Genomic DNA, 23,280 nt, shown 5'->3' on the forward strand with positions numbered 1-23,280 from the left:
TTATCGACATGCATGCCAATTCATATTGTTCAATTTCTCACACTTGTATGGTTGTGTGCATCTTTGCTGAAGATTGTGGTCTTGTCTATGACTTGATTATATATTACGTAGGTGTTGATTTTGTGTCCAGTACCTGGATTTGACAATAATCCAAAATAGTCTCTATTCCCCAAATATACATATTCTTAAGTATACCTGTATAACCTATTGCAATATACAATCTGTTCTCCCATAAACCTTTCGTTATATTGTTCATTTTTTGTTATATTGTGGAAGATGTATGAATTCAATTAATTATCAAAGGTGTTGTAATGGAGTACATTAAACTGAGAGGTATTTATATATATATATATATTAAAACACACAAGAGGGTGGCAAAGTGTTCTCGCCATAATGCAACACAACGCTACGACCAAGACTTCAATACTGAAACATCTCATTTAATAAACAGAAAAGAAGGAAAACTCAGTTTTTACAGGTATACCTAATCAAGGGGCCGGTGAGTGTAGAACTGGCAACGCTCATTTCTGGCCTGGAGATGGAGTGTTGCCATGGAGATCAGTGTTCGGTTTAGCTTCTTGAATTTTGATTAATCTGCACCAAGAACCATCTTCGGCTGAATTACCTGCTAAACTGTGAGACAGCTCCTTTTTCCTGTGTGGGCAGAGGAGAGAGGCGACAGTTCTGTCACCTCCCGTCCTCGGCAGCTCCTCTCCTGAGGGTCCAGCGAGCGATCCCCGTCATCTCCTGTTCAGAAAGCTCTCCTGATGCTTTCCAGTGCAGAGACGATCTGCTCCCTCTGATTACCTGATGGGCTGCAGGTGTGACCACTCCCATGTGCCCATTGGCTGCAGCACCTGCACTGGGAAGTACTCTCCCTCGATCCCCTCCCCCAACCTGAGTTTAGGGATCCGCCCCCGGTGCTCGGCTTCTCCCCCTGGTTCGCCGCAAGACGCGCGATGCACGGCCAACTGGTGTCACGTCAGAGCGTGACGACAGTCTGGCCTTGCGTTAGCCTGTCGGCTCCACGTGAAGACTGATGCAGATTGACGATTTTCTAAAACGTTCCAACATTCACAAGTAAATAGAGCTGTGCAATAGACTTTGACTTTGCTCTGTGTTGGTGTATGACGCATGTGGATCTTAAAGTCTTGTGAAATATTGGTTTTAGAAAGTTCCCTAACGCCTCTGTGCTCGTGGGAGTGGAAGCCCCGGACAGGAGGTGGTCTGCATATCAACAGTCATCCTTTAATCCCTCCACATTACACATGAAGTACGGACAACAACAACAACAACCGTGTGTCTGAAGTCTTTGCCAAGAATTTCAAGTGTGTCAGGTTATGATCAGTGAAAAGTAAGAGGCACATACGGCGGGGTTCCCACCTCCCTCCCTGTTCACCCCCTAACCTGCGTCATGTCGCTCCAATGTGGTTACAGTTGTTGGCTCACAGCCACAAGGACCGGGGGCAATGCGGTGTTTCTTGTGCTCTGTATTTTAGGGATTACACAGGGTTTCCCACTGCGTATTGTAGCAGGGCCCCATTGGCTCTCCTTCAATAAATGCTGCCACCACTATCTTTTAAAATAGACACAATATAACATTGACCTTCACAGAAAAAGGCCACATATTTAACCAGTAAGGCTGGGCAACGTGTCATGTCGTGACCGCAGGATGAGATGCTCAACTTTTCAATCCGTACCTAACGTTGTTATGCTTGTGGCGTAACGTTACTTAAGAAAGTTGACTACGTTTTTATATATTAATGTCGTTACAATTGGTTTGTTGTATCTGTGCGTCATGATTTTTACACAACCATAAATCTTCTTTGGCACCTGTTAGGGACCGTTACGTGTTGTTTCCGTGCCATTTTGTCGGTGCATCATATGAGAGGTTCCTCCATCACTGAATAATAAGTTTTAATTCATTTAGTTGTCAGTTCCCTGGAGGTCAGAGGTCACAGTGCAGCAGGGCATGAGCTGGGAGAGAAGTTTGCCAAATTCAGGACTCATAAGTTGCAAATGAACAGTTTTAGATGCCCACGGAAAATGTTCATTGCCCTTTCAGTGCTTATTTAAATGTAAGCGTCCCCTATAAATACACACATGTATAAATAGAAAAGTGTGCCGACAGCTGACCTTAGCTGACTTTGGCTCTCTCTCTGTGAAGAGCTGACTGAATGAAGTGTTGTCCGGTCATGTAGTTTGTGGCCAGTTTCCAGAGAGGAAGAGGAGCTCTGACAGATGGAGATGGGGGTGAAAAACCGAGATAAAGACTCTAGCTGAGAGAGGAAGTCGGGAAAATAGACAGATGGACAGAGAATGAAGAGGTCGATGCAAGAAATAAAGAGAGGGGAACTTCTATGCATGTTTTAAACTGCAGTCTTCTACTGTGATACCTTGTTTACTTTGTAGTGTGTCCTCACATCATAAACAGACAGGTTTTTTAAACTTCCTCACCCTGAATTTAAAAAATACCTCAGGAGCTCGGAGTCTTTAAAGTGTGTCACCACCTGTCAAGCCTCTGGCTCACTCCAGTCGTGATTTACAAAGCAGATAAAGTTAAGATGTACAAAAGGTAAACACTCATCAGCTGCCAGAAGCAGTGGTGGGTGGGTTGAGACACGCGGCTCTAAAACACACACACAAAAACTTCAACTGGAGCAGTTCATAACAGAGACACTGTTTTTTTAGTGTTTTCAGTAGAGTTGAATGCAATAATAGATTTACTGTGCATCCCAAAATATTACAGCAAACCGAGGGCTGGTCAATGTAAATAACCATTTATGTTTCTAGACGTCAATACGTCCTTTATTTTGTGTGTATGTGTCTCTGTCATTCTTCATGTTGTATCAAGACATTTCAAAACACAACAGCGTCTCATCCAGAGTCTTTAAGTTTGGTTTCCTGTTCAAATGAATGACAGGCAGGTAATAAAAAGTATAATTATCAGATAAATACACTATAAGGTTGAAGAGAGACGTTCTTAGCTCATAGCTACCACCATTATCAGCATGCATGAAGTGGGATGAAGGACTTGGCTCAGAGCAGACACCCATGAATCCATCAGTCAGAAGCCCTTTGGGTTCAGTTGTCCACCAAACAGCTGGACTTTTACAACATTAAATACAGACAAAAAAACTCACAGCAATGTAATTGCTGCTCTGACTTTTGTAACGCGTCAATTTAAAAACTGTTGTGAGCAAACATGAGGAAGCAAACAGTGATGAGTATCTCTAATGGGATTTAAAAAACCCAGCCTGAGGTGACTTCAGATCACTGGTCCTATTTTTTAAATAACCTCTCTGCGACAAAACGTCTGTCGAGATTTCCAGTTTCTCTGCGGCCACCTTGAACGTCACATCGTAGGAGCAGCTGGAAGATTGGTGGGTTGACATTAAAAATCCAAATGGACAACGCTCTTCATATATAACTAATTAATGTGAATACTACTTTTGCAAAATGACCGGTCTATCATTTTTAAGTGGTACCACTTTATTGAGCAAAATGTTCAAAGATGGAAGTGCTTCGCGATTAATCAAATCAGATTTATCTCTACATGTGAGGTTGATGCTCGACTCCGTCATTGGTCATTAGTACATCAGAAATATCAAGGTGTTGGACTGCTGATCAAATAAAACGAACAATGATGATATGTGATTTTTGTACTATTTACTGACACTTGATAGACAAAAGGATTTATTATGATCAGAAAATCAGAAAACAAAAACACGTATTTCATAAATAAGAGATAATAAAAGAACAGAAGGTAATGTGTAAACTGTAAAGGATCGCTGTGATCCGAACGGATCCCCCCTCATGGATCAAACGGAGGATTAGTTACACAGTTTAACGTTAACCACCACAGTGTGAAATAAAGTTTTACTGCCGATTGTTGTCAGTAAAATATGCGATCAGGACATTTACATCCATGCTTTTCTATTCAGGTCAGTTGCATTATGATGCGTTCAGGCTCTGTTCAGAGAAAATGAGTATCGGGGAAAGTAAATTATAACGTTTGTTCACATGTCATCTCATAAAAATGTAGTGTGAAATTATTTTTGTCTGGATCTTATTCACCAGCTGCTATAAGCAAACAGCAACGGGATCTGTATCTGTCAATATGGATCATCAATGATTATCAATTAGTATCAACGGATCAGGGATCTGTAAAAGTTATATTTGCTCCCTTTTGTCTTTTGTGCTGATCCGTGACTCTGTGTTCTGATCCATTGCACCACTACTTATTACCACATATAAATATACCATATTATAATTGAGATAAATCAAATAAATCAATCAAGTAAGCCTTTATGTTCTAGCTTCTCTCATATATGTTGAATAAAGTAAAATGTATACCAAATCCTCAAACCACATTTTTCTCCTGCTGAAAACCAACGTGCGTATTTAGAAATGTCGGATCAGCCCTTTGACTTAAATGGTAATCTTGTGCATCATGAAGGAAAATAGAAATAATAGCGGTGACATTTACCTTTTCACTTAAATGTCAGTATGCAGATGCATTTTCTCTCTCTCTCTCTCTCTCTCTCTCTCTCTCTCTCTCTCTCTGTGGTTTAGTGCTAACGGCTTTGATGACTCCTGGTGGTGATTTCTCTCTGAGTCGTTTCCCTCTTTGTAAGACTCCATCTGGCTCTTTCTTGTTTATTACCCCACCTCCTTTCATCCTTCTCGCTGCAGCAATAAAAACAGATCTGATGTCGTCGTTGCCATGGCGGTCCTGCGTTGACTCGGCTTGTTGAATTGGTCTGGTTGTCTGGTGGCAGACGTCACCATCGAATGGGTTGATCTACCAGAATAGAGCAGGAGGTTATTCATCTTACCGGATCACGAGGACATGGATTTGGATCAAACTCTAGGCTATGCAAACACGCCTACGGTATAAAGCAGAGTAGTCAGTTAAAACGAACTGTTCATAATAACACGAATAACAATAACTCACATAGTGAAAGAAAATTGTCTTCGGTAACAAACACCCATTAAAAGACTCACGGAAAACGACATTCATACAAAAACAAGAGTTAAGTAGGAAGAAGATACACTTCCATTTGCTTTAGAAGAGCACTATGTCTTTGTTTATATGGTCTGTAATGAGTCCTTTATAATGTGGTCTATGATGAGTACTTTATAATGTGGTCTATGATGAGTACTTTATAATGTGTTTTATGATGAGTCCTTTATAATGTGGTCTATGATGAGTCCTTTATAATGTGGTCTATGATGAGTCCTTTATAATGTGGTCTATGATGAGTCCTTTATAATGTGGTCTGTAGTAAATTATATTGTTGCTGGTTAAAGAGACATCTGTTATTCAGTCCTCAGTCGTGCTTACCACCTGTTAGCCCTACAACTGTATCCTGTTACACACACACACACACACACACACACACACACACACACACACACACACACAGAGCGTATATGTATTCAGAGAGTTAAGTAACATCGATGTCGCCAAACACCTGCGCCATTAATACTAACCTGCTTCTCTGTAATGAAATCATACATCCGGCATCTTACCACAGTTCACACTCAATTGAGTATTTATAATAGAGTGTGTGTTTGAAGCCGCTGAGCTGAACTCTTTGTTCTGAACTCCGGCACACGGTCTCACAGCTCGTGTTGGACCTACGTTAATCAGATTCAGGGCACCTATCCGGGTCTGTAGAACATCAGGTAGAAGCACAGACACGAAGAGGCTCAACGGTTTGACCTGGTCTGATCTCAGATCAGGAATCCTTTTCAAGCTGAAACAATCGTTTGACAGTTGGCAGTTTGATAATCGATCGTTTAAAGTCACCTGTCACCTGCGCTCCAGCTTCTCAAGTGCTACTTTTTGTTTCATATGATTAGCTCTGTCGAGGAGGCTTTGTTTTCTATTCCATTTGTTTATTTGTCAGCAGGATTACGGAAAAACTAGTGGTGTGAAGAATAAAACAAAAATAACCCATTACACGTTGAATCACACAAATCATTTTTCACCCGTAAACATTGCAAAATAGGACTTTAGGTCAAAACACGCTGCCCTACTTAATTTGACATTTGAATGTGTTTGATAAAAGTTTCACAAATTTGGGATTATGTTGCTGAGACGTTGGTTTATTGCACAGTTTGTGCGTGGTGCAACAGACACATTTGTTCCAGATTAAATTGCTTGTAGATATTCCAAACTTCCCATGATGTGCCGTGTTCCACGATGGGTCTGATGTGATCGGCCTGCTTTACTGAAGAGGAGCCGTGTGGCGGTGGGATTTGGTTCAGTGGAGCAGTAGAGCTGTTGCATAACTATTCATAATACACCACACTGCTGCTCTCGTTGTTGTTGTTGTTGTTGTTGAGGTGTTGATGGGACAGTTTGGAGACATCTATTTTTTGTGAACAATTATACATTTGCATAAACGTCTCTCTGAGTAAATCAAATCAAAACAAAACGCTGTGACATATCAGTTCGATTTTTAATTGAACAAATCTCATTAGGAGCACTAAAAGGAGGCTTTTGTCACAGATTATCTGTCCCATCAACTACTAACTATTCAGTTATACATACTACTACTATACAACTATACAGACCATATAGGACGGTGTGTGTGTGTGTGTGTGTGTGTGTGTGTGTGTGTGTGTGTGTGAGTGTGTGTGAGAGAGAGAGAGAGAGACATAAATCACCTGAATCACAGAACTTTATCAGATGTAGGTCAGTGTGTATTTCTGTGATCGTGTCTGTATCTTCTGGGTTAGTTTAAACTCCAGCAGTAAAGCCAGGACAACACACACACACACACACACACATACACTCACACACACGAACACACACAAACACACACACATACCCTGCTGAGTCTAGTTTTTCTATAGATTTATTTTAAATTGATTCTACCCTTCTTTTCTCTCCAGGTGAAGGTGGTGCCCATATTTCTCTCTCTCCTGTCCCCTGTTCATTTCCCTCCTTCTCCTCCTCCCTCCTCCACTCTCTCTCTCTCTCTCGCCCTCCCTCTGTGTCTGTGATGCTGTGGGTGAGTGTATGCCTGTGACCAGACTGAAGCTGGGGAAGCTAAAGGTGGTGCGGCGGCAGCTGCTGCAGAGGTAGAGAACAACACACACCGTCACCTGACCGCCACGGAGTCACCAAATACTCAAAGCAGCGTGAATGCTTCTACTGTCATCAGTTTGTGTATACATTCACGCTGCTTGGAAGACGCTTGTGTTTGTGATAGTTATTTAAAAAGGACTGGGAAACAACGGCTGCGTCACAGTGCTTCTGTACAGAGGGAGCCTGAACGCATCATCTAAACAGGGATATTTTCTTATTTGGTGTGACGACTGTATGTAAGGAAAGACGAGAGATAAATGGCTTGATGAGAGGTTATACAGCCTCAGAGCTCAGTGAATCTGGGTGATTTATTTATTTATTTATGAGAACCAGATGCAAAATGGAAGGTGCCATCGGGGCAGACATGGTGCAGCAACGTCTGCTCTGCTTCATCAGTTTCTAGAGTTCCAAACAAAGCTCTAGTAAAACAGTCTGGGCAATTGTTGTTTTCCAGAATACGTTAAATCTTTAAAATCTCCTAAATGTTAAAAGTTATTATTTTGTCTGCCTAATGTCTTTTTTTAAACAGAGCGTGTCTTTTTTCTTAGTTTTTAATAATATGCATGACTAATTGACCGTATCAGGTATGAACACCAGCCGTTTGTCTCCTGCCTGGCCGGCCTCTATGGGTGCCAATGGAGACGATACCAGAGAGCCCGGGCCCAGCCTGGAGAGTGCTGCTGCAGCAAGGTACACACGCAGACACGCACACACACACACGCCCGCACCTACACACACACACATACTCCATCTATAAGCAGTGAGTTGAGCTGATCGAGCAGAGTATTGATTCCCTTGGCAGATTTTCCGTCCGTCCGGCCTGCTGACGCCAACAGTCAGTTTCTGCTTTTCTCTGAAAAATATGAGCACATATTCACTCTGTCAGCTTGTTTCAAAAATATACTGCCTCCATATGCACTCGGTAATATGATTAACTAGAAACCCTTTTGTGTGTGTTACAGGTGGAGTGTGGCAGTTTTGGCCTCCTGATCCTCACCTTCTTCCTGAGTTTTTTATTCCTCTATTTCTGGAGCGAAGCTCAGAACGACTACATCGACTTCGACTGGTGGGTAAACGCACAGCACATGCATGTTGGCACATGCACACACACACACACACACACACACACACACACACACACACACACACACACACACACACACACACACACACAGTGTGTTGGTCGGAGGGATTTTTGGTTTGAAGGGCATGCTGCTGTCATTGCGATGGGGATGCGATTAAAACACTTTAAATAACCCGGGGGGAATGGCTGAGCAGCGGTTGCAATGCAAAGTAGGAAAAGATGTGGAAAGAGTGACAATATAAAAAAGATTAAGATAACGGGAGGTGAAAAAACACAAAAAAGACTAAGATAACAGTAAGATGCAAATATGGTGCAATCAAAAATATACACAATATATACAAAGTCCAAATCAGGTATGTGTGATAAAATATGGTGGGGTTGCATATGGATGTGTGTGTAGAGTATCACCAGTATCAGGTCGTTGTGTAATACAGAAGGATCATGGTTATGTCCGTGACTTACCGTCAGTCTTCGTCATAAAGGAATGAGTTAATAGAGCGGTGGAGGTATGAGTATGACGAAGAAATTAGTCTCCATTTTTCCACTTCTGGTTCCCTCGTCTCAAAGTCTTCCTTGAATCGGCTTCTTGGTTCTAGGCCTGAAATCAGATCTGTGGTCAACACAAGCTTGAGAGATGTGAGCGTTTCATTCTGTGGCGTAGGATACATCAGTAGATACCCCTCTTTTTCAATTAAAATTCCAATTCAGTTCATTTTGTACAGCCCAATATTACGAGTTTGTCGCAGCGGGCTTTACAATCTGTACACACGCAACACCCCTGACCTTTGACCTCACATCGGATCAGGAAAAACTCCCAAGAAATTCAGGAGAGCATCCCTCTCCAGGAAGGACAGACGCAATAGATGTCATGTGACCAGAAGGAATCATTACAGAGTTACAACACATTCAATGAGTCTGACGGAGTGTACGAATAGTTTGAAGTGGTCCACGATCCATCTCTTTGAAGCTTTATTGTTTGTCAATTGCATTTGTGCTTCAGAAATCATGAAAGTGGGGTTGATTTGAGAAGAGTATCTTGCCAAATGAAACGTATATTTTGGAATCACAAACCTTATTCTCTGCAAACCTTTCCTTTTTGTCGGAGAACAAAAGTGAGATTCTAACATCCGCGTTGGCCAACTAAAAACAGCGATGCTCGGGGCTCGGGGCTCGGGGCTCGGGACTCGGGGCTCGGGGCACACCGTCTGTGAAAGCCGCTGTTCTTGTGCCTCCTCAGGTTTAACTTTGGGACTCTGGGCTTCTGGTTCCCCTGGTCTCTGGTGCTGATGGTCATCGCTGCTGCTCTCTTCACGTACATCGCCCTGCTGTTGGTACGAGATGGGCGTGTAGTGTTTGAAACAATTTATTTCGTGAGACACAAGTTCACATTCGCCATCAAGTCCTTTGTATCTTTGTACGGAGAAAGATTTGTGTTATTATTTGTGTGAACAGATCGACAATCTGTGTCTAAATGTGACCCAAAAAAAGGATTTGCAAAAGCACAATTTAGTTTTTAGTAAATTCCACCCCAAAATATATCTGTAAGTCCATGAAATTAATTTACAAATGAATGAAATGCATTTGTGATTCCATCTTCATTATGGCCAGCCAACTCATGCATTACATTTTTCATTTATTGTTTCAGAATAATCATCTTGTGTAACAAATAAATTGAGATTTAACAATAATCACTTTGCTGCATTTAAAAATAAATATAAATTCTGGAGCGTTCAAAACTGACGGTACTTTATTTATCTTGAGGAAAATAATTTTCCAGGAGTTACAGTAAACAATATAGGAAAGAGCGCAAATATGTAGAGTGCAAATAAAACTTAATATAAACAATAAAGATCATCAATAAGGTACAAAAAACAAATGTACACGATGCCAGGAATGTGAAGCGGTTAACAGCAATTCAAAATATACACATGTCAATAAAGAGACACATTTCTTGAAGCAGCTTTCTGAACGTTTGTGATGAATATCGGCTTGTTGTTCAGGTGCTGGCCGTGTGTCTGCTCTCTGAGGGCCAGAGGCTGTTCCTTCACTGGAGTCACAAGGTAAGGATAAGGATAATTCCCATAAATAAACACAGACAGACTACATATCACATGTGGCGTTTTTTTCTTATCCTCCTGTGTTTTTGTCAGACTGGCATCGTGGTGGCGTTGGCCTTCTCCGTCACCGCCACCGCCATCTTGTCTGACCTCTGGAGCAAAGAATGGAAGACTCTCCTCCTCTCGCTGCAGGTTGGTCAGTCTGGACAACACCAGCCAATCACAGGAGAGAATCTCAGATCTTTTTTTTTGGTGTTCATACAAACGGTAATTTGTGCTTTATGATGTGCTCTTTTTATCGTTAGGTGACGGCGCCTTTCCTCCACGTGGCCGCGGTCTCACTAATGGCGATTCTCTCCTGGCCGATAGCGTTGCACTTCTTCCGCATGAACAAGAGAGGTAAGCAGTGCGAGTGTTTAATTATTTTCTCTGGTATGCACAAGAACAACTAGGTAGGGAAAGAAAAATCTTAGAATCTTAGAAGTGAGACGTCGTGACGCGGGTTTGTTGAAAGGCTTTTTAAAGCCTCACGTTTGTCATTTTGCCATCTTGGATGGTCAGTCACCATTAACAGAATTTTTCTTTGCAACAGAATTGTCCATATTTGGACTGCGGAGGAGTGGCGTAGAGACGCTATATGCGTCTCCGGCAGCGGTAGCGACCCTTTTACTCTAAATGGCGGCCGTGGCTCAGAGATAGAGCAGGTCGTCCTTCTCCAACGCGGTTTGATGCCAGGCTCCTCCAGTCCATGTCGGTGTGTCCTTGGGCAAGACACCTCACCCCAAATTGTCCCTGCGGTGTATGAATTGGGTATAGATACTTAGTTCGTCAGCTTGCATGGTAGCTCCTGCCGTAAGCGTATGAATGAGTGTGATCGGGTGGATGAAGACAAGTAGTGTGAAAGAGCTTAGTTCAGTCCATTTACCATTCGCCAAATCAATGTTTACAATGTTTCCTGAGGTAATAAATCAAGTTGGATCATTCGTTCATAGACTTCCATACGATCTGACTCCTTTTGGAACCAGAGGAGTCGCCACCTGCTTGAAAGAATGCAAGTTCAAGGCACTTCAGCATTGGCCTCATGGTTCAGAACAGAAAGTTCCTGTGAGAAATGTTCTGACTTTCCTCCAGCAGTGTTATCTGCTGGTGCTCTTCAGGTAAACAATGTATTATTCTGTGCAGCAGCTGTACATGTGGAGCTCTGGATGGAAACATGGAAAGACTTGGCGAAAACTTTGTCAGCTGGAAAAGTAGAAACGAAACAAAAAGAATATACACTTCGAGTATTCGTCTACTATTTTCCATTTTTAGAGTAATAATTGTTGCATAAAGTATTATTTAAAACTGTTTAATTTGAACTATTTTCACACGTAAGTCCTGATATTTGGGAACATTTTATCGTCGAGGGAGCACAGGTCTCGCCCCTTGTTGTTCTGACATATTGGCTGATTGCTGGCAGACAGTGGAGGCTTTTGGCCTGAGAAGCTTCAGTTGTCGTGGCGCGAGCTGCTCCGCCCGCCGGGCATAAAGCATCTCCAAAGTCAAACACACCCCTCAGCAATGTGACACACTTGTCTGGCATAGATAGATAGATAGATAGATATATACTTTATTAATCCCCAAGGGGAAATTTGTCGAGTCAGTAGCAGCAACACACAAGAATATAGGTTGCTATAGATCTCCCTGAAATCCTTTTGTTCTCCCCCTCCATCGTCTCTCCTGGCAGGAGATAAGGGAGAGAGGGATTTACACCGGATGTAATATAGCTCTCCCCTGTTCTACTGCTGCCTCGATCACTTAGTTTGCTGGTTTTGTGTGGAATGGATGTTTTGTGTGTGTTTGTGTTATGTCGTATTTCTTTGGTGGTTTAAAGGATTACTTTTACAAAGTCACACAATAACATAAACAAACAACGGTGAAGCTGGGAAGTATTCTAATTATATTGTACACTTAAAGTCCTGTGCTGGTATTCCTGCATGTACTGTCTATGTCCAGACGATGGTTCCTCATTCTACTCCACTTCAAAAGATCCAAACTCTCTTATCAAGATTATAAAAAATAAAACAAAGACAAGACATAGCACATGTATTAATTTCCACCAGAATGAATGGAGTCCTGTCACAAGGTAACGCCCCTAAGAATGAGTGTACCTGTACTCAACAATAACAGTATGATCCTGTTGACATGTCCTCTCTCTCTCTCTCTCTCTCTCTCTCTCTCTCTCTCTCTCTCTCTCTTGAAGAGCAGTACCAGTTTTGTGCCAGTAGCTGATTTATTTGATTTGCAGTAACTGTGTCAACAATCAGCTGTGACTTCTCCCCCTGCAGCAGAAATGTAACAGCTTGCGGTGTATGTTATTTTTTTTTTAAAATGCTATTCGATTCTTTATGGATGAACTTTATGTTTCCAGTTGTATCTTTGAACAATCTTTAATATCAATGATAATGGTCAAGATATAAAAGACATAGCTTTCCATGTTCGAAAACCAGGCGTCGTCATTCTCCTGTCGGCCATATGGCTGCTGATCAGCTCCAGACCACCATGTTGATCCTATCAGGGGAGATTTACTGTGTCTCATCCTGATTACTGTGAGTCACAAGTCTACTCCAGCTACCACACCCCCTCGCCCCTGAACTGGGGTTAACCCTATATGTCGAGGCTCGGAGGTGTATCTGTTGTTAGTTTTTTAGGATTTTTTTCTGGCAGTCATTGTGATGCAGATATATATGTGTGTGTGTGTGTTTAAAGAAGTTGATTATGAAACATCATTATGTAACACATATTTCATATAATGCCTTTGTGTAGCAGTAATTTAAAAAAAGTTGACTCATACTTCAGAAACATTGCATCCTAATACATCTTATATTTAACCACTTGTAAACAGTTACTGGCCGAAAACTGTTAATCCAATATAAATCTTAAATTAATTTAAAATTAAATGTATTAAATGTCAATTTATGTATTGATTTGTATTTCTTTTTTGATAAGTTTGATAGCGTAACATCACACAGAGCTAATATAATTATTTTGTAACGTGGGGAATATGATGATGGCTCCCTCAGCCGTTCTCAAAGCACCCACTTTGAAAACTACTGTTCTGGAGGCTTTTACTTTAGCAGCAATAAGGTTTAGGAAAGAGGAGTTAAAGGAGCAGTGTGTAGGATTTAGCGGCATCTAGTGGTGAGGTGGCAGGTTGCAGCCAACTGAATACCCCTTCGCTCACCTCTGCCTTTACGAGCTTGTCATAGAACTACGTGGCCTACGGGTACATCTTGTGTTTAGAAAGTAAAAGTCAATGTACATCTTTGTGTTCCTCAGTGCGTCAGGTGGCTGTCCTGGGTCTCTTCCTGTCGGTGCTCTTCTCCCTCTACCTGGTGCCTCTGGGAATGTACTCGCCCTGCATTAAAGAGGCAGGAACGCTGGGACCCGCCCCGACACTCATCGGACACAGAGGAGCTCCGATGGTGAGACTGAACCAAACCTTGACAGCTGGTCTGAATTCTTCAGTCTTATACTAAGTCTGTGTTTAAATAACCTTCATTTCTATCGGTTATGGTACTTTATTTTTTCTCACACGGTTTCATGTGCAGCTCGCTCCAGAGAATACTGTGATGTCGTTTGAGAAGGCAGTGGAAGCTGGAGGAGAAGGACTGGAGACTGATGTCGTCATCAGGTATTCAGGGCTCTCACCTGTGTGTGTGTGTGTGTGTGTGTGTGTGCACGCATGAAACAAAATAGTGATCAATAACAGGACAAATAAAAACGTGTGTGTTTGTGTATGTCCTTCCCATTGTCTCAGCATCCATCAGTTGTATCTGTCACAAACGATGGAAGAAGTAGTCAGATCATTTAAAAGTACTTGTACCACACTGTGAAAATACTCCTCTACATGTACAAGTATTCATTGTGCAGTTAAATGTTCCCGGTCAGCGTTTTACTGTATCATACGTGATGTTTCTGGATTAATATCTCTGTGATGTTGTCATATTAATGTGTGTGTTTTAAACTGAGTATTTTCTCCAAACACAAAGGAAGACTTCATCCGTCAGTTCATCCCAAACACATCTGAAAATACAGAGTTTTCATTGGACAGGCAGGTTATGAAAAATTGTAATGTGCTAAATCAGTAAAGCTGTCAAATGTAGTCGAGTATTAACAGTTTCACAAAATAAAATACTCAATTTAAGTACTTCAATTACCTAAAATGTGTTCTTAAGTACAGTTAAATATAATTACATTTCACCACTGGTCACAACACTTAATGTCAAAACATGAACATGTAGACAGTCAGACGAATGGTGCATTAATATAACTAAATATGCATATTCTGCTAAAATACCACAGACAATTAAAAAACAAAGTGCCACATGTTGATAAAACTTGTTCACGTACTTTAATGGTATTTAGTAATACCTTTTACTGATTAGTTTTTGTCTTAAAGATGGTGAAATATATTGAAGTATATATAGAATATATGAAATATATTGCCCTTTGTTGCGTGCATTCCCCCCTCCCCTCCTCTTTCTGTCATTGTTAAGTCAGTCCGGTGCTAATTGAACAGCTCAGTCACTAGCGTGTTAAGCGTGTTAGCTTGTTAGCATGTTAAGCGTGTTAGCGTGCTTAGTGGGCACTAAGGTGATTCCTGCCATGCTAATCCAGTTAGCCGTTAGCTCACGGCAGCTGGGTTAGCGCAGTGTTTTACAGCCTGAAAATAATTAGCAGCATGGCATGACTCGGAGTGAGCGGGTTAGCTTAATCCTGTGCTCCTGGTGACCCCGGCGAGACTAGTAGTTCCTGTGTGTGTGTGTGTGTGTGTGTGTGTGCGTGTGTGTGACAGCTTTAATTTGATTGCAGGTGTCTTGAGGGTGAACAGAGACTTAGGCTATAGAGCTAAATGCTGACTGGTGACGTTCAGCATCCTCTTGTCGTCTCGTCCCCCTTCCTTGTGTCCTTTCCTTCCCCTTTCACTCCTCCTTTCTCCTCACCTGTCCCGTAATTCCTCTTTCCCTGATCACCACTCGCCTCTCATTTCGGTGTCCTGGGCTCCCTCTGTGTGCAGTTATGACGGTGTTCCCTTCCTGATGCACGACTCCACCCTGAGCAGAACCACCAATGTTGCCGAGGTTTTCCCAAATCGAACCGGCGTCGACGCCTCCATGTTCACCTGGGCCGAGCTGCAGCAGCTGAATGCAGGCGACTGGTTCTTATCGGTGAGGCTCGTGCTTCCAGACGTGGCTTGTAGTTTAATTTACACTGGAGGGAGAAGGACACACATTGTAACCGTGACAACCGTAGAACGTTGATGCCATGTAAAGATCTGGCTTCTTCACTAAGAGATAACTGTAAGGTAAAAACAGGTGTGACTTATTTTATTTTGCTTCATAAGACCAAGAGTTAGAAGACTAACTGAATCCTGGGGGAGAAAGTTCATGAAAAACAACTGGACATCAACACAAGTTATATATTGTTTATTACCTTCGCATTGAAAATGCGGAAGGTTATATTTTGATCGCCGTGTATTTATTTATTTATTTGTATGCGTGTTACTCGCATAACTCAAAAATTATTAAACCGAATCGCATGACATTTGGTGGGATGATTGGTTATTATCCGGGGACCATTTGATTCGATTTTGGGATCGATTGAGTCAAAGGTCAAGGTCATGAAAAGGTCAACATCTTTTTACCATAGCACGGTAAATTTGTATCCAATTGGCATGCAACTAATGCCAAAGTGTTCATAATTCAATGCCCAATCTTGTGAGATACGACATGTCATAATGACCACAATATCAAGTTACATCAATTTACAGGACCCCACACTCTCATGCCAAGTACCAAAAAAGTGGCTGCGGCGAAGGTATGCGCTCTACCGAGTGCCTGTTCTAGTTAAAAATATGTGTTTTTTTAATTTTCTATGAATTCTCACTCAAGCATCTTTTTTTCAACGCTCTCCGTTGCAGAGGGATCCCTTTGGGACGGTGTCGTCGCTGTCTGAAGCGGACTGCTCCCAGGCCCAGAACCAGTCGGTTCCCTCACTCGCCCAGTTTCTGGAGTTGGCCGCCTGCAGTGATAAACTGGTGCTGTTTGATCTGCACAGGCCACCGTACGGCCATCCCTACTATCGGTCATATATCAACACCACTCTGCAGGTGGTGCAGGCCCACATCAACTCCTCACAGGTAGCCGCAGATCACAAACATACAGTGTCAAAAGCCGGACTTTTTTTCAGGTCCTTTAATATTGTCTTTCTGCTGAGTCAACTTCAATACTTATATTTATAATAAGCAGCGAAATGTGCAATGTTGATAACAAATGTTTCTGGCACATACTACATATGGCAAACCGTCACGAGCTTCCTAATCTGAATCCCGAAGGTTCAAAATGTGCTGCTCACTACTTCCATTGGAAAAGAGTTGGCAACACTGGACATGGCCGTGCTAGTTTCACAAGTTTACCAACCCGAGCGTGTGTGTGTGTGTGTGTGTGTGTGTGTGTAGGTGCTGTGGCTGCCATCTGAGGACAGGGAGCTGGTCCAGGCCGTGGACCCAGAGCTGCAGCAGACGTCTGGAGAAAAGGCGTCTATTCAGGATCTGAGAGACGGCCACATCACCAGACTGAACCTGCACTACAGCACCATGTCACAACAACAGTTCAGGTACACACACACTTTCAAAAAAACAACACAACTTCTTCAGGCAATTTTAGACAAACATGTTTGACATTGCTGCAGTCATGCAACTCTTTGATCGTGGTGGACAGATTATCACCTAAAAATACCCAGGTTTGTTTAAAATGATTCTCACTAAAATATAACATATAACCTCGCATAAAAAAATCCAATATGTCTTTTTTGTACTGATCTCCACGGTGTACAGAAAAAGTCGTCCTGTAATGAACGACACTCGGAAACAGTTCCACGGATAGAAATAGAAAAAAGACTTGAGGAGAATATCGCCGTGCCGCTCGGTGACTCCATCTCGCCGCGTTCACACCAAATCGGCCGCTGCAGCCGCGTGGAAGTGTCACTTAAATGACTCATTTGTGGGACGTCACGAGTGACTGTCCATCATTCGGATATTATATATGAAATATATATTTTAAAAAAAGATTTACTTTGAATAACTAATTAGGACTCGAGGCCTACCAAGGCTGGATGCAGCCTTCAGTCCACCTGGGGGAGAAGTTCACGGCAGCAGGAAACCCGGGTACAGAGGAACATATTCAGGAGGGGAGAGAATGAGGAGGAGTGAAGAGGAGGGGAGGTGGTTTAGAAGAGAAGAGGGTACGAGAGGCGGATGAGTAGCAGGACTATAAGAGACACGAGTGGGACGTGCAGCGCTTGTACAGAAGCCAAAGTTGTGGGAGAACAATCTGGAGAGGAAGATGGTTGAGTGACTCACTCTGACTGGCTAACACAACTCACACAGTTTCCCTTGTTGATTCGTCCCCACGACGACGTCTCACTGGAAACATGGACATATCAGCTTTCATGGCACCTCATGTGTAACCAATGGTTGGATGGATCGTGGTGTTAAGTTGAGACAAGACACCATACGCAATTTGTGATGATCGTAATCAGAAAAAAAAAAAAATGTTACAGATAAATAAAGGATAAGAAATAAATTCATCACCTATCTATAACTGATTCAGCTGTTTGAGTCAGTACCGGCCTGAACCGGATTAAACCCAGTAGAAAACAGCAGCTACGCTAACATGTGTGCACCGATTTGAGTGCAAAACAGAGTCATTTAAATATAAATATAAATATCCAGTTTATACAACTCCTGGGGATTATACAACTTCCGGGTGAAGAACCTGGCAAAGAACAAGTTCTGTATCAACAGATGGTCATTAGACTTTCAAAGGACGCTTTCATCCTGACAACCTGCCAGGCATTCCGAGAGAGATGTGTGTGTGTGAGTGTGTGTGTGTGTGTGTGTTTGAGGTGAATTCAATCTGTCCCTCTCCCCAGTAAGTACCAGTCGGTGAACATCAGCACCAACCTGTACGTGGTCAGCCAGCCGTGGCTCTACACTCTGGCCTGGTGTGCCGGAGCTCGGTCCGTGACCACCAACTCGGTCCACATCCTGTCCCACATCAACACGCCGCTCTTCCTCATGGTGAGCCCGTTCACAGTCTTCATTGTTCTCAGATATCGTGATCGCTGCTGTTCCCGGACGAGGAGGTCGTCGTGCAGTCGGGTCAACGCGAACAGCCCTTGACCTGAAGCACTGGTTACGGTCACAGAGCTCGGCAATGAGAGGCTTCAGGATGCAGAACCACGAGAGAGACATGAAAAAAGAAACGGGCATAATTGAAGCGGCGTAGGCTGAGAGATGTTGAGTATGAGTCCCTAGTGGATCCTACATTTCCCACAATGCAACTCAATCTTCTTTAATCTTGGTCGACTAAGATTTCTTTGGTCCTGCTTGTTTCATGCTGAATGACTCACATCGGTCAACAGAAGACAGAAGAGAAATTAAATCAGCTCATCAAGTGTTGGTGGCGACGGGGTCAAATTCTCTACCAATACTTTTTAATAAATAAAACTTAATTGTTTTATTATTTGATTGCTTTAGCCTGAGCATGTTCCGTTAATCTCTCCAGACTTGTACTTTCGTATTTAATTTAATCCTCTGTGACTTTCAACGAGTCGGCAGGCAGGAGCGTCTGTATCAGAGAACCTCTCCGGCGGGCATCGCGGGTGTTGGGAAGATTTGACCTTTGACCTTGTGGTTACGTAACAGCCTTCACACCGAGGAGTCTGCCCGACCTCACATGAGTCTGATTAGGTTTTCAATACGAAGGTCCAAGAACATTAATGAAGTAATGGCATGTTCACATCGATTCAGCAATTGTAATAAACCTGTCTGTCTGTCTCTCTCTCTCTCTGTCTCTCTCTCTCTCTCTGCCTGTCTCTCTCTCTCTCTGTCTCTCTGCCTGTCTCTCTCTCTCTCTGTCTGTCTGTCTCTCTCTCTCTGCCTATCTCTCTCTCTCTCTGTCTCTCTGCCTGTCTCTCTCTCTCTCTGTCTGTCTGTCTCTCTCTCTCTCTCTCTCTCTGTCTCTCTGTCTCTCTCTCTCTTTCAGACTCCTTACTTATTGTAAGTCGCTTTGGATAAAAGCATCTGCTAAATGACATGTAATGTAATGTCTCTCTCTCTGTCTCTGTCTCTCTCTCTCTCTCTCTCTCTCTCTCTCTTTCAGACTCCAGAGCAATATAGTTTAATGTGGATTCTGACTGATGCTGTGTCGGCCTTCCTCATCATTGCAGTTTTCATATTCCACTGGTGCGTGTACACACACACACACACACACACACACACACACACACACACACACACACACACACACTTCTTTCATGATTTTCCTTCCCTGCTAATGTAACGTCTGGCGTTGGGGAGGTGAAGCCTGGTGAGTCATCCTGGCTGCTGGTTTCATAAATGTATTAATATGTGATATGACAGATGTGTGCTTGATGAGGAGGAAGAGAAACAGTCGCTCTTCTATTTCAAACTGGTACTTTTCCATGTCGTTTAGCCATCATTTATATCATATATGTGTTATAACATTTGACATTAAACAGCTCAATTGGGGGCAGACATACTGTGGGACGACTAGGCAGCTTTTGGGTGGAGTTCAGCAGTGTTTCTACATTTTTGTGGATTTATTTCAGATTTATCTTTTGTTATGTCGTCTTCTCTTTCATCGCCAGTCGCTCTCTTCTCCCTTTTATACCTAGTCCACTCACACCTTGACACACACACACACACACACACACGTCCTGATGCTCGATCAAAGCCGTTATAGTGACATACAGACACACACCTGGTTATTCTCTGCCGCTCTGATCTCTCTCTTTGGTGTGTGTGTGTGTGTGTGTGTGTGTGTGTGTCACAGGTGGAGAGAGAGAGGCCTGCCCTTCTGGTCCGGCAGCCGTCAGATTCACGAGAACGGAGCGTACAGCAAGTTCCGGACGGGTACGTCTGTTCCAACCGATTCAAGGATCTGGTTCTCCTGCTGATGTTCAATCCGTTTCTGGGATTCTGATCATTTCATAACCTACAAAAATGTGCACATGAAAAAGATTTTTTAAAAGTTAATCTTAAAACTACATTTTAGGATTTCATGTGAATTTCGAGAACATTTTGTCCATCGTTCTATTTTACACGTCGGGACTCACAGAAAGTGTCTCGGCCGGCTTCTTGTACATTTCGGGGAATGCTGTGCGGTCGCATGGGAGTCAGACGAGGTCGTCCCCGCCGAGCTCGGGTTCGGCTGTGAAGGAGCGACGAGTCGACATTAAAGAGGAAAAGTCTTCTCTCATACGCCAGCAAGCGAAGCATCAACACACTGCAGCGTCTCAGAGTCACAGGAACACGGTTTATTCGGAGGAGCGCTTCACAAAACGCACAAAACGCACAAAACGCCCTCAGCCGGCGCTGACCGCGTGGACACAACTCACACAGCTGAGAATCAAAGTCGGAGACGTTATTCTTATCATCGCCGTCTTTGATTGCGTTGCTTTTCTGCTGTGTGACGGTGTGTGTGTGTGTGTGTCAGACTCCTCCGAGGTCATCTGTGTTCGCTGGAGCCCCCTCCACACCGACCCCCCTGTCGGAGACCTCATCATCTCCCTCCCCTTGGTCTCCAACCCATGACACCCCTGCATGTTCGGCCCTGTCGGAGAGCCTGTATGAACCCTGAGCCCTGAACCCTGAACTCTGAACCCTGAGCCCTGTTTGACCCGTGCACGCTTCCACGTGTCCTGTAACGAGCACGAGCCCTGGATGAAGCACAGAGAGAGAGAGAGAGTTGTGTGTGACTTAAACTGCTGGGGGCGATCGAGTCCTTCGTATAATCCCGACTCTAGTTCATGACCTCATCTCTCCATGTGTCGACGCATGGCCGCACCTGCTCCTCATTCATGGATACGTTCAATGCTCATGTCACCTGTACGTACACACACCCTCAGATTTGTTTCTGCCCCTCCTCCAGTATTGTCTCTGTATTACCCACAATGCCACTTCTTTTGACCTTTGCCCCCCTCCTTTCCCCCCTTTTGCAGAGCTGAGTGACGTGTGGTCTATCTCCAGCACCAACGTCCGGTCCGACCTACGGAGCATGCCCGGTTCCCCCAGAACCCCTCACCTGCCCACCATCACAGAGGAGTGACTGGGGAGAGAGAGAGAGAGAGAGAGAGAGAGAGGGGGGGGGGGGGTGTACAGAGAGCTAAAGACTTGGTTTGAGATCTTATATTTGTCTCTCGGCCCTCTGCTCCTCCTCTCTCGGCCCTCTGCACCTCCTCTCTCGGCCCTCTGCTCCTCCTCTCTCGGCCCTCTGCTCCTCCTCTCTCGGCCCTCTGCACCTCCTCTCTCGGCCCTCTGCACCTCCTCTCTAGGCCCTCTGCTCCTCCTCTCTCGGCCCTCTGCTCCTCCTCTCTCAGCCCTCTGCACCTCCTCTCTAGGCCCTCTGCACCTCCTCTCTCGGCCCTCTGCTCCTCCTCTCTCGGCCCTCTGCACCTCCTCTCTAGGCCCTCTGCTCCTCCTCTCTCGGCCCTCTGCACCTCCTCTCTAGGCCCTCTGCTCCTCCTCTCTCGGCCCTCTGCTCCTCCTCTCTCAGCCCTCTGCACCTCCTCTCTAGGCCCTCTGCACCTCCTCTCTCGGCCCTCTGCTCCTCCTCTCTCGGCCCTCTGCACCTCCTCTCTAGGCCCTCTGCTCCTCCTCTCTCGGCCCTCTGCTCCTCCTCTCTCGGCCCTCTGCACCTCCTCTCTAGGCCCTCTGCCCTCCTCTCGGCCCTCTGCACCTCCTCTCTCGGCCCTCTGCACCTCCTCTCTCGGCCCTCTGCTCCTCCTCTCTGGCCCTCTGCCCTCCTCTCTCGGCCCTCTGCACCTCCTCTCTAGGCCCTCTGCTCCTCCTCTCTCGGCCCTCTGCTCCTCCTCTCTCGGCCCTCTGCACCTCCTCTCTCGGCCCTCTGCTCCTCCTCTCTCGGCCCTCTGCTCCTCCTCTCTCGGCCCTCTGCACCTCCTCTCTCGGCCCTCTGCTCCTCCTCTCTCGGCCCTCTGCACCTCCTCTCTCGGCCCTCTGCTCCTCCTCTCAGTCCGGGGGGACGAACAGACTGACCCGCAGTCCGGGCCCCAGCGCGGGACTCGAGCCCAGGAGCACCGGAGGCCATTTTCACTCGCTAGACGATCATCTCACAGACGCCATTGGAACAGTCGAGCTCTGAGGCCGACGCGCTTGAGAACATTTCCATCCTTCGACTCCACCAGCTGAGCTCAACGATGCAAGAAACCCCCAAAAAACAAAGCAACCAATGAACACACGCCGCCGTGCAACAGGAGCCGCTTTCATTCCGCCCGTCTCGCGCTTCTAGATCAAAACCAGACGGGAAGAGGAGGCGCGGCAGAGGAGCTGGAGACGATGATGCAACAGACTCTGCGGACCAGGAGCCACACTTTGAACTCTACTGTCCAGCTTCAGGAGCTTCAGGAGCTTCAGGAGCATCGGACCGAACCGACCACCACGTCTGAGCCGGAGAGGATGAACTGACGGAGTGAAGGTACCCCGAGGGCTCAGTGAATGTTTCACAGGGGTGGAAACCAGACCATAATACTCTGCTGCTTTCCCTCCTCTAGTACTTTATGAAAGTAATAAGGAATAAGAAGTGCCATTAATAATAGAATCAACCACGGCTTTGTTGGCATCACGTTTCACTCCGAAGCATCAGTCGACCTCCTCACTTTACATTTGTGGTTCCAGTCGGTTCCGCTCGGTCCCGGAGTCGGCCCGGAGCAGAGTCACATGACTTAGTGGACTGGATCTTATTGTCATATGAATAAGTGGTTAGTACTTTGTATTTGTGTTCCTGTTGAGAATATATTAGGCTAAGCATTTTAGCTGCAATCATATTAGCTGCACAGCCGTATTTATTCTATTGAATATGATGTTTCCCACCGCTGGAGCTTTTTGAGTGAGCGAGTCTGGTGACGGCTGGATGTTACTTTTTGGAGACGCGGTGCATTTGGAGCCTTGCATG

At 44.5% G+C, this 23,280-nt stretch overlaps 1 protein-coding gene across 1 annotated transcript in view; it reads left to right on the forward strand.

The window, feature by feature from the left end:
• The window catches only part of gdpd4a (glycerophosphodiester phosphodiesterase domain containing 4a), a 28,795-nt gene extending 6,021 nt beyond the window's left edge, over window positions 1-22,774 (forward strand). Inside the window, exons 2-18 of the mRNA XM_056442042.1 lie at window positions 6,907-7,095; window positions 7,687-7,792; window positions 8,065-8,168; window positions 9,424-9,517; window positions 10,187-10,246; window positions 10,337-10,435; window positions 10,549-10,642; window positions 13,562-13,707; window positions 13,834-13,916; window positions 15,303-15,453; window positions 16,206-16,424; window positions 16,743-16,900; window positions 18,218-18,365; window positions 19,450-19,532; window positions 20,143-20,222; window positions 21,311-21,413; window positions 22,618-22,774. Coding sequence (XP_056298017.1) covers window positions 7,034-7,095; window positions 7,687-7,792; window positions 8,065-8,168; window positions 9,424-9,517; window positions 10,187-10,246; window positions 10,337-10,435; window positions 10,549-10,642; window positions 13,562-13,707; window positions 13,834-13,916; window positions 15,303-15,453; window positions 16,206-16,424; window positions 16,743-16,900; window positions 18,218-18,365; window positions 19,450-19,532; window positions 20,143-20,222; window positions 21,311-21,413; window positions 22,618-22,774 — 1,947 coding nt within the window. The 5' untranslated portion in view covers window positions 6,907-7,033. The remainder of the gene's footprint in view (window positions 1-6,906; window positions 7,096-7,686; window positions 7,793-8,064; window positions 8,169-9,423; window positions 9,518-10,186; window positions 10,247-10,336; window positions 10,436-10,548; window positions 10,643-13,561; window positions 13,708-13,833; window positions 13,917-15,302; window positions 15,454-16,205; window positions 16,425-16,742; window positions 16,901-18,217; window positions 18,366-19,449; window positions 19,533-20,142; window positions 20,223-21,310; window positions 21,414-22,617) is intronic.
• The last annotated feature ends 506 nt before the right edge of the window (window positions 22,775-23,280 follow it).

Source organism: Pseudoliparis swirei, chromosome 20 (assembly GCF_029220125.1).
Source record: "Pseudoliparis swirei isolate HS2019 ecotype Mariana Trench chromosome 20, NWPU_hadal_v1, whole genome shotgun sequence".
In the NCBI taxonomy this organism is placed as follows: Eukaryota; Metazoa; Chordata; class Actinopteri; order Perciformes; family Liparidae; genus Pseudoliparis; species Pseudoliparis swirei.